We start from the raw sequence: 13,417 nt of genomic DNA, 5'->3' as shown, positions 1-13,417 counted from the left end.
CAATTCTATGTTGATGACTTAGGCAGAGTGCATACCAAAATACTGAATCCAATTACAGATGTGGTCGACAATATCTTCAAGTTTAAGTATTTTTTTTTTTTTTTAACTTGAAAATATCTTGAGAAATTAAAATCTAAATTTATCGCGAGAAAATGAAGGGAATTTAGTTTTATTGTTTTGCTGGCGGTGTTTTTGACTTTTGTCACGTCCAGCGAGGAAACTTGGACGGACAGATAACGCCGTTATTATTAAAGGAAGTCGGTGCACGGAGTTGAGTTGGTTCCGTTTTGTTGGATCATTCTATTTGAATGTGGGGCCCCACAGCAGATCTGAACCTATCAATTTTAAACTAAAATAAAAAATAAAAAAATAAACTTCCTTAAAAATAAATCAATTTTGTTTTTTTTATAATTAAACTAAAGTTAGCTGACGTGTGATTGGACATTACGTGTAACTTTATCCACGCATTTTTTAACAAGTCCTTAGTCATATTCCAATGCCACGTCATGTACATACACTTTCAAAACTAAAAGCCTAAATTATCCAAAATTGATTACATAATTGCTTTTTGAATGTATTTATAAAATAAAATAAATGATAACAATAATCTTATTTTTTATATACACAATAAATTTTAAAAACATATAAATGAGAGATTTAAACCTTTAATTCGTTAGTATATTGAGTTATACTTAAATTGATATTTAATAAATAAAAAAAAATTTCCTTTAAATAACTCTGCCAACCACCACCAACTTACAAAATCATCCATTCCTTGTGAAACTTTCTAAATAAAGCTTTCAATTATTTTTTATCTCATTTTTTTTTCACATTTATCTCTCCTCCACTTTCAGGAAAACAACTATCATCAGATTTATTTGAGAATGATTGTTGAGATTCATCGAGATTTACGTGAAAGATCATATATATTAAATCTTTATTAGATCTTCAGTAAATTATTACGATAGTTTAGTTGAGTTAGGAAGTAAATGTTAATCATTTATACGAATTCTAGTAAATCATGTCAGATTAATAATATTAGATTAAATTTATATCAGTAGCTAAATATGAATTGATTAAAAATAGAATGACCAATAAAATTTGTGAACAGAAAACATTTGGATAAGGAAAGATTTGGAAACTTGGATCTACTAGAAATTTAGAATACTAAGAACAAAAAATGAGAGCAATAAAGCTCAAAATAAGTTGAAATAACTCGAATTAATTTTTTTTTATAGCACGAAAAATTAGTTTTTTTTTAATAAAAATATAATTATAGATATATAACATTTCAATACTTTTAAATATGGACCAATGTAACATATATAATTGAGGACGTATTTAAAGTGATTTTGAACCGGTTAAAATTATTTTATTCCTATTTTTAAAAAATTACCAATAATGATTTTAAATTAATTTAAATAATTGATTTTATATTTTTAAATGCAATCAAATTTTGTGTTACTAAAAAAAATTAAAAATAAAAAGTGGAGGAACCATCGTAATGGATCTCCAAGTCCCACACGCTTTGATTTGGGCCTTTAAGTGCCGTTTGTTAAGCCCGGCCCATTAAGGTCCAATTTCAAAATATTGGGCTCAAACTTATACAGTTGTATAAATTGGCACAATAATATATTTTCATCTCACCTAAATTTTTAAAAGAAAATAGCATTATTAAAACCCTTAAATATTTGAATTTTTTTTTATAAAAATAATTAATGTATTAAATATAAAATTAAATATTATATCTCATTTACTAGTGGAGTAACAAAAATTTAACGTATCAAGTTAACATTCGAAAGTTTGCTAATTTTACGTACATATCTATGTATTTTACGACACTGCTATGATGTTACAACCATATTAATAAAACAATGTTAATAACATGTTTGAGAAGTTAAATTTTGATGCAACGGCACGAGTTTTTTTTTTGTTCTGTTTGTAAATTGTAGTACTAACAACGTTAAAGCATTGCCTCGTGATTCTTTTAATGGTCATTTTGGTACGTTAAAAAGAGATACTAGGGTTTAGGGTTTAGGGTTTAAAATAAGGTTTTGGAGCTTGAGAAAAAGACTTTAAAGGGTAAATATTATATGCTGGAGAGCTTCCTTAGCTTATTTTTCCTGTGTATCTATGGGGGCAAAACAGTAAATAAACACATAAAAAAAAGTAATAAAACGGCTAAGGAAGAATTACACAAGGCCACCACTTTCTATTTCACTCTCCATATAGGGATTCCGACACCGAACGCGGCCGAGTCGACTCACTTCGGCCCGCCGGTGCCGCTGCCGCTGGCGACGGGGACAGTCCAGGCAGAGGTGGCGATGAGCGGGCGAGTGTGCCAACCCAACGTCAAACTCCCGTTATTCTCTTCAACTTTGTACCCGTTTCTTCCATGGAACAGAGCCGACAGCAGAGTATTCGCCTGCTTGAACGCGTTTGAACCCAGATGAATCATCTCGAACCCACTCGACTGCATTCGGCTCAGCCACTGCGCCACCGTTTCATGCCGCTCGACCCGATCGGTACCTTCACATCCCACCACGTTGCAGATTTGTCTCCCTAAATACTCCTCCGACCTCACCACATCCAACGACCCAACGGCCGACGCTTCTTCAAGCGCATCGAATAAGCTCGAGTAATAGTGTAGTGCTTCTGTGAATCGTTCCATGAACGATGGCCCATTGTGGTTCGCGACCTGCTCCACCAGAGTGATGATTTTCGGGTTCAGAGCTTTGATTGTGGTTAGAGCTTTTTGAATCGCGCCTGGATAAGCCAGTAGCCGGTGGAGCTCGAAAATGGAATTTATAGCCACGGTTTCCGCTTCTAAATCGAGCATGAACGGTTCGAGATCGCCGAAATTTTTACAGTAGAAACCACGGAATTCGAATTTAACGCCGAATTTCTCCGCGAAATTGGCCAATTTCGTACCCGCTTTCTGTAATCCGTCGCCCGGCGGGGAGCTGATTCCAGTGAGATAAAACGCCGGAGGTCCACCTGGACGGAGTGCGAGGGCCTGAATCAACGGCGGCCATTGGAGACCTTGCTGGAGGTTGAAATCGATGACGTGGACAGAACCGGATAATCCGATGGATTCCAGAATGGCTTGATTGGCAGTGAAATGGGCAAATTTCAGATAAGGGCAAGATTCATAGAAATGGATTTGGAGTTGATCGGTGTATGAAGATGAACAATCGAAGGGCTTCAATGGGTAGAATCGGTAAATCCGGTAAGTCAGGGCTTGGGCGAAAAACCCGGCGACTTTTCTTACAGCGCCGGTCTGAACGTCGACGAGGATTTTGATATGTTTGAGTATAGCTTCGGCGAGGTTAAGGTTGTTTTTACTGACGGCATCGGCGCAGGCAAGGAGGCTATGGACCAAATGGACGCCGGTCTCAGCAGAATCCACCAGAACCACCGAGCGCGACGGCTCCGAGAACGACGGTGCCTTAACAAGAACCGATTCGCAATCGGAGTTCTTATATCGCTGTCTGGTGCTGGTGGAATTAAGTTGAGGGAAAGCGGCAATGCCCGGAATTACTCGAAGATCGTACTCAGAGTCATCGGTGAAGGCGGCAGTGGTGGCGATGGCGGGAATGGATTCATCTCCGGCATGAACAGGGTTATTGAGTTCCTCAATCATGGTTTCAATCCAAGAAGACATATCGGAGGGATTATAATGGATTGTATTGGAAGAGAGATGAGAAATTCCATCATGTTCGGATAAACCCATCACCATTTCAAGCTGTTCTATTTTCAGAGCTACATCAGACATGTCCGACGACCGGACATTATAGCCTAGAGCAGCTAGAAGCTTGTCTTCGTCCTGGTCACCGACCGCCAATTTCTCGGTCTCGGCGGCGGCGGGGTTTGGGGATTGATGAGTGTTGTCTTGCTTCATAGTGGTGGGTGGGTTGCTTTGTAGAGTTCGGGTGTAAAGGTTGTTGTAGAATTTTAATTATTTTAATTATTATTTTCGTTCTCCTTTGTTCGTTAGTTATAAAAGTAAGAAATTAATTAATTAATTACTCAAATGATTTATCATTAAAATAATATAAAACAACTCAACTGTATCTATTTATCCATTTTAATATAATTTCTTTCTAATAATTCCTTTAATATTTTATATTTATATATATAATTCTATTTAATTAAATTTGAATGTCCTATAAAAATATTATTAATTAACATTATAATTAAATTTTAATTTGTGAATTTTAATTGCGTAAAGTGCTACTAATGCTCATCCATATCCTCATGACTGACCACTTACTGACCGGTCAGCTGCCCGTACACCATTTCCGATTCTCGGGCTTTTGGGATCCAGGGATTGTGTAGCCTCTGGGCCCCACTCTTCCCCTATTTTTTTTCTTATCCAACCTTCTTTCTACGGCGCGTGTTTCACACTCTCCTGTAACTCTCTCTCTCTCTCTTTTTTAATTAATATTTCACGCATTTTAATTTAACAAAAGCATTCGAAATACTATTTATTGATTTTTTTTTGTTACAAACTACATTTAAAATTATTGAATAAGAATATTAATGGACGTGGAGAGCACGCGTGAGGGGAGTCGCGTGGGAATTAAAACAGAATCCGGGTCGGGGGATCAAAGGGCATGTGTCCTACAAGCTCCTCCTTTAGAAACAACCTTAGAGGCTTTCTCTAATACACCACGTGGCTCAACCGTGACTTTCACGCTCCTTTATATTAGGTGTCTTCTCTCACGCGCCTCATGCAAATAACCAGGTGGGTCCCGCTCTTAATTTTATTTTTATTTTTTTCCAACAATTAATTCTGGTTTTTTCTTTTTTCTTTTTTTTTCTCATTTGCTAACGCGTGGACCCACGCACCTAAATTTCGCCCTCATATTGTGTATAACGGCCACTCCCTTTTGTAAACGCCCATTACATGTGCCGAGCTTTATACTTTTTTTTTTCTTTAATTATTATTATTATTTGTTAATTTGTTTCCATCTCAAAAATCTCTTGCAATTTTTAATTTATTAGAAAATAGATATTTAAAATTTAAATTTTCTAGTTTATTAAATACAGGTAATATATTCTATATAAAATTAAAAGATTTAAAAAATGGTTTATTTTATTATTTAAATTTTTAAAATGGTTTTCGGAGAGTTTAAGATTGTCCCCTACTTACTTCCGTTACGTAAGTATATTTCAAGTAACTTTTTTGTTGGGTTCGTTAAATTTTAGTTATTTTGGTCGGTGGAGTAAGTACCTAACGTGTAGCGTTCCCGCACATTCGGCATTAATGAGATCGATCATACCAAGCGTGTAGCGTTTTCCCACGCTCGGCATTAATGAGATCGATCATACCAAACGTCTAGCATTCCCTCATGCTCGGCACTTATGAGATCGATCATTCTTTTTGTCGTGACTCGTATTATAATAATACCTAAATTATCGTTACTCTCTTGGTCGTCTCTTTAAATTCTTCGTTTTAGATTTTGTTTCTTTCTTCTCTCTCCCGAAAACTTTCATCAAATTCCGCTTTCTAAACGTTACGTGTCTCTCATCCACTCATCCAAATTCATGTTCTCTTTAGATCTTCTAGTTATTTTTCTTTCATTGACTTCAGAAATTTTTTATTAATAACCCCATAAATTAAAAATAAATCATTAGAATTTACCTATTTTAGAAGGTAAAAAGTTAAAATTTATCTCATGAACGGTAAAGAGTGTTATTGAGAAATTATATTATTTTATAATAATTTATTTATCGTAATTTGGAATATCCAAACACGTAATAGATAATTAAAAAAATTAAAAATATCATCAATATTGTAAATGGTTGAAAATATCGCGTTCATTGAAGGATTAGTTATATAAAATACCTAAAAATTAATTGTTTTAAAATGCCACGTCATTATTAAAATGAACCCTAACAAATTCTAAACAAACTAAATTAAATTAAATTAGAAAGAAAAATAATTAAAATATGAAACCTTTTTTAAAAGTCATTTTAATGGTTGATTTTATATTTTAAATATAAATCAATATGATATTAAAATAATAATAATTCATTTATGATATTAAATATAAATAATTCATTTATAAATTAAATTGATGTTTAATTTTAAATTTTTAATAAACATTCACCAACGTGGTGAACGGCGATGGGAGATGGGCATCAAATCAAAGCTACCACATCAATCAAATATTAACATAATTAATTAAAATTAAGTTTGTTCTTAATTAAAAAAATTAATGAAAACTAAAATTTCCTTTTTAAGCCGTTATTTGTTTATTTTATTTTTTAAATAATAAAATGTACGACTATAATATATTGTTCTCTTTGAATTTTTTGTCTCGTACTTTCTCTCAAAGTTTTTTAAAACACTTCTGTTATAGAGAGGATAATGCTCCGTTCACGTCCCCAACTAATGTGGGATCTCACAATCCATCCTTCTTTAGAGCCTAGCGTTCTAGCTGATACTCGTTCCTCTCTCTAATCGATGCGAGATCTCACAATTCACCCTTTGTTGAGTAACGTTCTTGCTGATACTCGTTCCTCTCTACCATCGGTGTGAGATACGACACTTGACAACACAGATTATAATCCCAATTTAAAATTTAGAATTATATAAATAAAATCATAAAATTTTGATAGCCTAAATTGGCAATATGTTGAAACAGGCTTGTAAAAGGGCATGAAATAAGCAAGGAGTTAGAGTGTTTTAGGGGTTGAATGGTTAATTCATCAGTTTCCCACATGCTTTGACATGTGAAGTCTTTTAGGGTTTTGTCATCACTTTCTCACATGCTTTTCCATGTGAATTCTTTTAGGATCATACATGATATATACGCCTATACTCAGTTTATCTCGTGTAATGGAAAAGTGGCAACTCAAACGCATGCCATAAATAATGGCTTTTACTTTTTTTTTTTTTTTTTCAACTTTATATTTACTTCAAAAATAAATTACGGTTTACTACCTTAAATGTATTATATCATGTGTACTATTGAGCTATGTTGATGTTGACAAAGTTTATAGTTATAGTACGATTTAGAATCAGTTGAACTAGATTTTTAATTTTAGTTATTATATTCGAAGAGTAAATAAATAACGGTTCTCGATTCGGTTGTATTATAATTGGATTCCCAGTTTGGTTTAGTTGGGTATTATAACGGTTCCCAGTTAACCGTTTCCATTATAACTGGGTATTATAATAAATAACGGTTCCAGTTCGGTTGTATTATAATTCGGAATAAATAAATTGAAAATTTCCAATTTTAGAAGGGTAAAAAAAATATTTGTCGTTAGAAAAAAATTATGCTGAGAAATATAAAAACGGTATAACGTGTTAGATGAACACGACTCTCCACAATATTACGATATTGTCCACTTTGAGCATAAGCTCTCATGGCTTTGCTTTGGACTTCTCCAAAATGTCTCGTATTAATGGAGAGAGTATTCTTTATAAGTCGATGATTGGACTTTCATCCAACATCTCCCCTCGAACAAAGTACACCTGCCCTTAATCGAGGCTCGACTTCTTTTTTTTTTGGAGTCCTTTGTTCGATGTTTGAGGATTCTATTGACATGGGTTTAGAGTATGACTCTGATACCATGTTAGACGAACACGACTCTCCACAATGGTATGATATTGTCCACTTTGAGCATAAGTTCTCGTGCCTTTGCTTAGGGCTTCTCCAAAAGGTCTCATACCAATAGAGAGAGTATTCCTTATAAACCTATGATCGGACTTTCATCCAAAACATAACGAGCATGAGTTTAGCTTGCTTATCTTCGTTTTATCCAACAAAATTTCCGACCAAATCACCTAAGAAAAAAAAGCCAATTTTAGAAGGGTATAAAATATTTATCGAGAAAGAAAAAAGAAATGATGTCCGAAAATATAAAAAACTGTAAAACAAACATGGGCCTTGGGAAAAAGGCCCATGTTTAATATGGGCCTTGGGAAAGAATAAAAGAATTTGGGCTTGGGCTTTCTTGAGGAAAAGCCCATTTGTACCCTCACACTATATTTATCATCAAAAAAAAAAAAAACATATTAAAATAAATATAAAACCTTTAACCAATAAGAATTCAAATTATGAAGATACAATTATTTAAAAATTTGTGAAATTATTAAAGATGGAGTTTAAGAAATCATTTATTTTTCATTTTTAGGTTAAAATTGAATTTTGATCCATGTGTATATTTTTTATTTTAGTCCTTATAATTTTAATTATTTAGATTTAGTCCCTGTTTATTAATAAATCTTAAATTTAGTATCGATACTAAATTGGTTTTTAAAAATAAATTACATATTTTAATTGGAAATAAATAGATTAAAAAAAAACCCAATTTTAGAAGGGATTAAAGTATTTATTGAGAGAAAAATGATGCTCGAAAATAAAAAGTGTATAACAAACATGGGCCTTGGGGAAAGGCCCATGTTTATATATGGGCCTTGAAAGAGAATTTAATATGGGCCTTGGGAAAGAATAGAAGAACTTGGGTTTGGGCTTTCTTGAAGAAAAAGGCCCATTTGTACCCTCACGCTAATAAAAAATTTATTTACATGGTTTGAAAATTACTGGTATTATTTAAATAATTTAGATAAAATAAATAAATTTAAGATTTATTAAAGTATTATTGGAAAAAGAAAAAAAACGTTCATTCGCAGAAATTCAAACCTCATCTCCAACCCCCCTTCGCTCTATCACACGATCACTATCAAAATTCAAATCACTCTCCATTGCGAGAATTCCAAGCTAAGAAAGAGCTAGAATTTCACTGCAATGGCGACGCTAATGTCGGGCTCCAGAGTTCAACCAGCAGCTTGTGTTGTTCTTTCCTCCTCCATCAAGCACCATCTGGGTTTTAATTCCCTTCGTCGTTCCAATTGCTCCTTCTCTCATTTTCACCATTCCTCCTTCTCCTTCAGGCGCTCTGGAGCTAGACGAGCTCTCTCTGTTTCCATGTCCGTTAGCCCTCTTGAAGCCTGTGTTAAAGCTTCCATTACCGTTCCCAACAAGCTCGGCGACTGTAATTTCTTCTTTTCATTTCTTGTGTTTTTCTCTGTTCTTCATTTTTGTGATTTAGCGATTGGCTATGCTACTGTTGGTTCATTCTTTTACAAAATCATCCGTGGGTTCTTTTTTGTTTCTGGGTATTAGATAAAATATTGGTCTCTCCAAACAAATTGGACATGCTTGGGTCGAACCCTTTTGGGTTTTTATAACTTATTAGATAAACATGAAGTTGCATCTCAACATTGAGTTAATTAGGATCAAATGCATTTCCCAAAAGTTATAATAATTCGTAATTACGAATGTATGAGACCGACTCTTTGTTGCCATCCACTGAACTTGAAAATTATCGAAGATTGTGTAATCAATTGGTCCTTTTAGAATCATATGAGTGTGACATTGATTGAAACCGGAGAAATATATTGATAGTGAAGAGAAGGGAGAAAGATGATTCTCAAATTATTCAAGGTATTTGGACCCTTTCTTCTTGAGGACTCTCATGGTATGAATATCACGTTAAAAAATATAGACGTTAAATTGATTTTGAATGATTAAAGACATATTTGGAAGTGATTTTAACCATTTCAAAACCATCACCATGTGCTCTACTGTCATATGTAGAGCGCATGAATTTGATGTACTAATATATAACCTCAATTTGGTCTTAATTATCAAAGTTTTTCATTCTTCGCAGGCCCTTTTTGCCAAAGAGTATTACTGACTTTGGAGGAAAAGCGTCTACCCTATGACCTAAAGTTGGTAGACCTGTCAAACAAGCCAGAATGGTGATTATCTAATTTGATCTCTCTCTTTCTCTGAGGGATTAGTTTTTGTATAAACTTTTTTATCTGAACCATTTGATTTCCCAGAAAGCTTTTTTGATAAGCAGAGAAAGTTCTATATTTATGCCTTTTAAGTGTGCAAATCTTTGAATTTTTTCTCTGTTTGTCTGTTCCTTTTTTTTTAATTACTTCTTTTGAGTGCAGGTTCTTAGAAATAAGTTCAGAGGGGAAAGTTCCCGTTGTTAAATTTGATGAACAGTGGGTTGCAGATTCAGATGTTATAACACAAACACTGGAAGAGAAGTACCCAAACCCACCTTTAGCGACCCCTCCCGATAAATCTTCAGTGTATGTTTTATGTTCTATAATTGCTTCAAATTTGAATTTTCCTTGTGGGTGTAAATTCATTGATATGACACAATTACTAGACGTAAGTACAATAAACTTACCTTATGGAAACCTTAGCTGATGAGCGCTCAGTGTGTGTCTACTTTGTTGAGGATTGTTGGGAGAGAAGTCCACGTCGGCTAATTAAGGGGTTGATCATGGGTTTATAAGGTAAGGAATACATCTCCATTGGAATGAGAGATTTTGGGGAAACTAAAAACAAAGCCATGAGCGCTTATGCTCAAAGTGGACAATATCATACCATTGTGGAGATTTGTGGTTCCTAACATACTCATCCAAACATGCTCATCAGCTTGCAAACCGGTGTTCAGATTATGGTTCTGTAAGGGTAAGGGAGACTTGATGATATTTTGAAAGTCGCAATATTCAAACAAAATAAAAAGGAAAACTAAAGCACTAAATCTTACATTTTCATGTGTTTTCTTTCTTCTTTTTGTAGATTTATGGTTGATCATTAGTAGTTTAAAAGACAAAAGGTAGATGAAAACATGCCATGAAGCTGAAAGCCTTTATGTAAAGAACTTCTGCATTCACGAATTTGAGTTCAGTGAGAGTTTTTCTTAATTTGTGTCCACGGAGGGACAAGAATTTTGTTCGTTACATGTTCATATTTCATCTCCATCAAATTATTAATATATAGTTACTGGCAGCTATTATAATATTTTTCCTGCAGAGGATCAAAGATTTTCTCCACGTTTATTGCTTTTCTAAAGAGCAAGGATCCTAATGATGGAACAGAACAAGCATTACTTAGCGAGCTGAGTTCTTTCGATTCTCACATCAAAGAGAATGTAAGGCCCTTTTTCTTTTCTGTAAGTTTCTTTTAAAAGAAAATATCGTGCCAAACAGGGGATGAGCAAGAATGAATTACAGAAAACTTGTTGAATGCATTCTTGATTAATATTACAAGGTAATTATCATCATTACTTATAAGAACAGCTTATTCTTCTATTTTTATCATCAACATTTATGTTTTGATAATAGAAGCAGCACTGGGCAAAATTAACCACTTATGGTGTATTGGCATTGAGTACATAGGAGAGTTTTATATTTTTGAAAAACATATCAAGTTCATGTTATTCTTCTCATGATCCACAAAGACTTGAAGCGTGTATGTTCTTATGGGCTTAAGTTTCATATGATCCAAAAAGCTCATAAGACTCGAGGAATGTGAGTTTCGCTCTAAGGCGAGCCTCAAGTGCAAGCTTCAATTGTCTTTTAAGACTGTTTCATAACCAATCTCTCCCTAACACAAGTGGCAATGCATGAAAATGAGTAAATATGTTATCTTCTTTTGTGACTTACCATTTTCTCTCTTTTGAAAAGGGCCCTTTTATCAATGGGAAAGAGATTTCTGCAGCAGACCTGTCACTTGGTCCAAAGTTGTACCATTTAGAAATTGCATTGGGTCACTATAAGAACTGGTCAGTCCCAGACAGCCTACCCTACGTTAAGTCTTACATGAAGGTACGACTGAACTTTTAGCTGAACCGTGATTCGTAGTTGGACCACTGTTGTTTAGAGCCATTTTATAAGCTAATCGGAACACATTTCAAAATATAGCATTACTATCATTTAGAACAGGAGCTATACATTATCATTGGTTTAGTATCATTTAGAACAGGAGATATACATCATCATTGGTTTAGTACCATTTAGAACAGGAGCTATACATTATCATTGGTTTAGTACCATTTAGAACAGGAGCTATACATTATCATTGGTTTAGTATCATTTAGAACAGGAGCTATACATTTTCATTGGTTTAGTATCATTTAGAACAGGAGCTATACATTTTCATTGGTTTAGTATCATTTAGAACAGGAGCCATACATTATCCGAACACTTTTCAACTGCTAAAATCTGAATTCTAGATTCCATGTAAACAGCATCACAAAACGAGGTCCATTAGCTTCTTGTTTGTTGAATAGTTGTGCCTATTAGCTTGCAATATGGTATTGAAATGATCAAGATTTAAGTTCATATCTTTTCATCCCACGTTACTTCATGGGAACATGATTGAATAGAGAACTTTGGTCTGAAGTGCAGGATTGTGATTGGACTCCATGGAAAAACCTTAACCATTAGAACAACATGCAATATTATCCTTGAATTTGTTTCCTAATGTAACTGATGCTTTGCTCGTTTGTTTTATTACTTGCTTGAGATATATTCATTGTGATTTATGACATTGTAGCAGAGCATATTTTCAAGAGAATCATTTGCAAAAACTCGTGCCCTTCCTGAGGATGTTATTGCTGGTTGGCGTCCAAAGGTCTTAGGTTAATATCTTTTCTAGGCTGCTGATTCGTCTTGATATGAGATTCCACTGCCCTGCATCTCTTCTAAGGCAGGCACCGTAGTCATCAAAATGAGTGCTTTTCTGCTGCTTCATATCACACTCAAAAGCTGTTTAGTAGGAAATGTTAGAACACTATGCTTATGTCCAATACATCTTGTAAATTTAACTTTTGGCATGGTCGACTTATGATTGTTTGTTCGTTATTTTATTTGTTTATGTTATATATTGTTGTTATTTGTTGCGTGGAATTACAATTCCCCAAATTGTTTGTATCCACCCTATTCTTGTACTTGACTTAAATATCGAGTATTAGACTGTGTGGCATGTCAAATTTCTTCGATCTTCAATCTCAAAAGTAACTTCAGACGCCGCATGACATATTATATCGTTGTGCCTATAAGAAAGTGTCGAGATTATCAAGTCTTGAATTTTAGGCATAGGTTGTTGTTAATCTCCATTGTTCTTGTGGCAAACAATTTTCCTGGTTAGTGTTGGACTCGACTACGAATTTCACTGTCATGTCACTATTCTTGTTCACAGTTGAAGTCGAGCCAAGATGGGCTAATACGTCGACACAAGCCTAGGTTTTCATTGTTCTCGTTCAATTATCGAGTCTGAACTAGTCTTGTTATTCTTTACTTTTAGCATTGAATAAAAATCAATTTTTACTTAGTTGTATCAATTTTTTACTTAAATTTTTATTTCATCAAATTATCGGGAACGTAGATATGTTTGGAGTTTCGACATTAAATTCTAATATTATTACAATTTTGCCCTTTATAAGTTTTCATAAAAAACATTATACAATTCCAAAGAAAACAGCTCAGTTTAAAATTTGTGACAAAATTAAATATAATTCAAATAAATAACGTTACAAAAAAAAAAAAAAAAAAAAAAAAAAAAAAAAAAAAAAAAAAAAAAAAAAAAAA

The 13,417-nt window shown here is 33.8% G+C and overlaps 2 protein-coding genes across 3 annotated transcripts; one reads left to right on the top strand and one right to left on the bottom strand.

Moving 5' to 3' along the window:
- Window positions 1-2,064: 2,064 nt before the first annotated feature.
- On the bottom strand, window positions 2,065-3,947 carry LOC111442082 (DELLA protein GAI-like). The gene has a single exon (XM_023079347.1). It carries the CDS (start codon window positions 3,899-3,901, stop codon window positions 2,264-2,266), a length of 1,638 nt encoding a protein of 545 aa, XP_022935115.1. The 5' UTR covers window positions 3,902-3,947; the 3' UTR covers window positions 2,065-2,263.
- A 4,688-nt stretch (window positions 3,948-8,635) lies between these two features.
- On the top strand, window positions 8,636-12,739 carry LOC111442357 (glutathione S-transferase DHAR3, chloroplastic). Of its 2 annotated transcripts, none has more exons than XM_023079736.1 (6): window positions 8,636-9,012; window positions 9,691-9,781; window positions 9,983-10,126; window positions 10,860-10,977; window positions 11,513-11,653; window positions 12,384-12,739. In XM_023079736.1, exons 1-6 carry the CDS (start codon window positions 8,766-8,768, stop codon window positions 12,471-12,473), a joined length of 831 nt encoding a protein of 276 aa, XP_022935504.1. In that variant the 5' UTR covers window positions 8,636-8,765; the 3' UTR covers window positions 12,474-12,739. The 2 variants fall into 2 exon arrangements, with proteins under 2 accessions (XP_022935504.1, XP_022935505.1); XM_023079737.1 differs by having other exon boundaries at window positions 12,387-12,737.
- Window positions 12,740-13,417: the final 678 nt, after the last annotated feature.

The sequence above is a fragment of the Cucurbita moschata genome, unplaced genomic scaffold (genome assembly GCF_002738365.1).
Source record: "Cucurbita moschata cultivar Rifu unplaced genomic scaffold, Cmos_1.0 Cmo_Scf00004, whole genome shotgun sequence".
NCBI classification, from domain to species: domain Eukaryota; kingdom Viridiplantae; phylum Streptophyta; class Magnoliopsida; order Cucurbitales; family Cucurbitaceae; genus Cucurbita; species Cucurbita moschata.
This window is presented reverse-complemented; position numbering and strand designations above follow the sequence as displayed.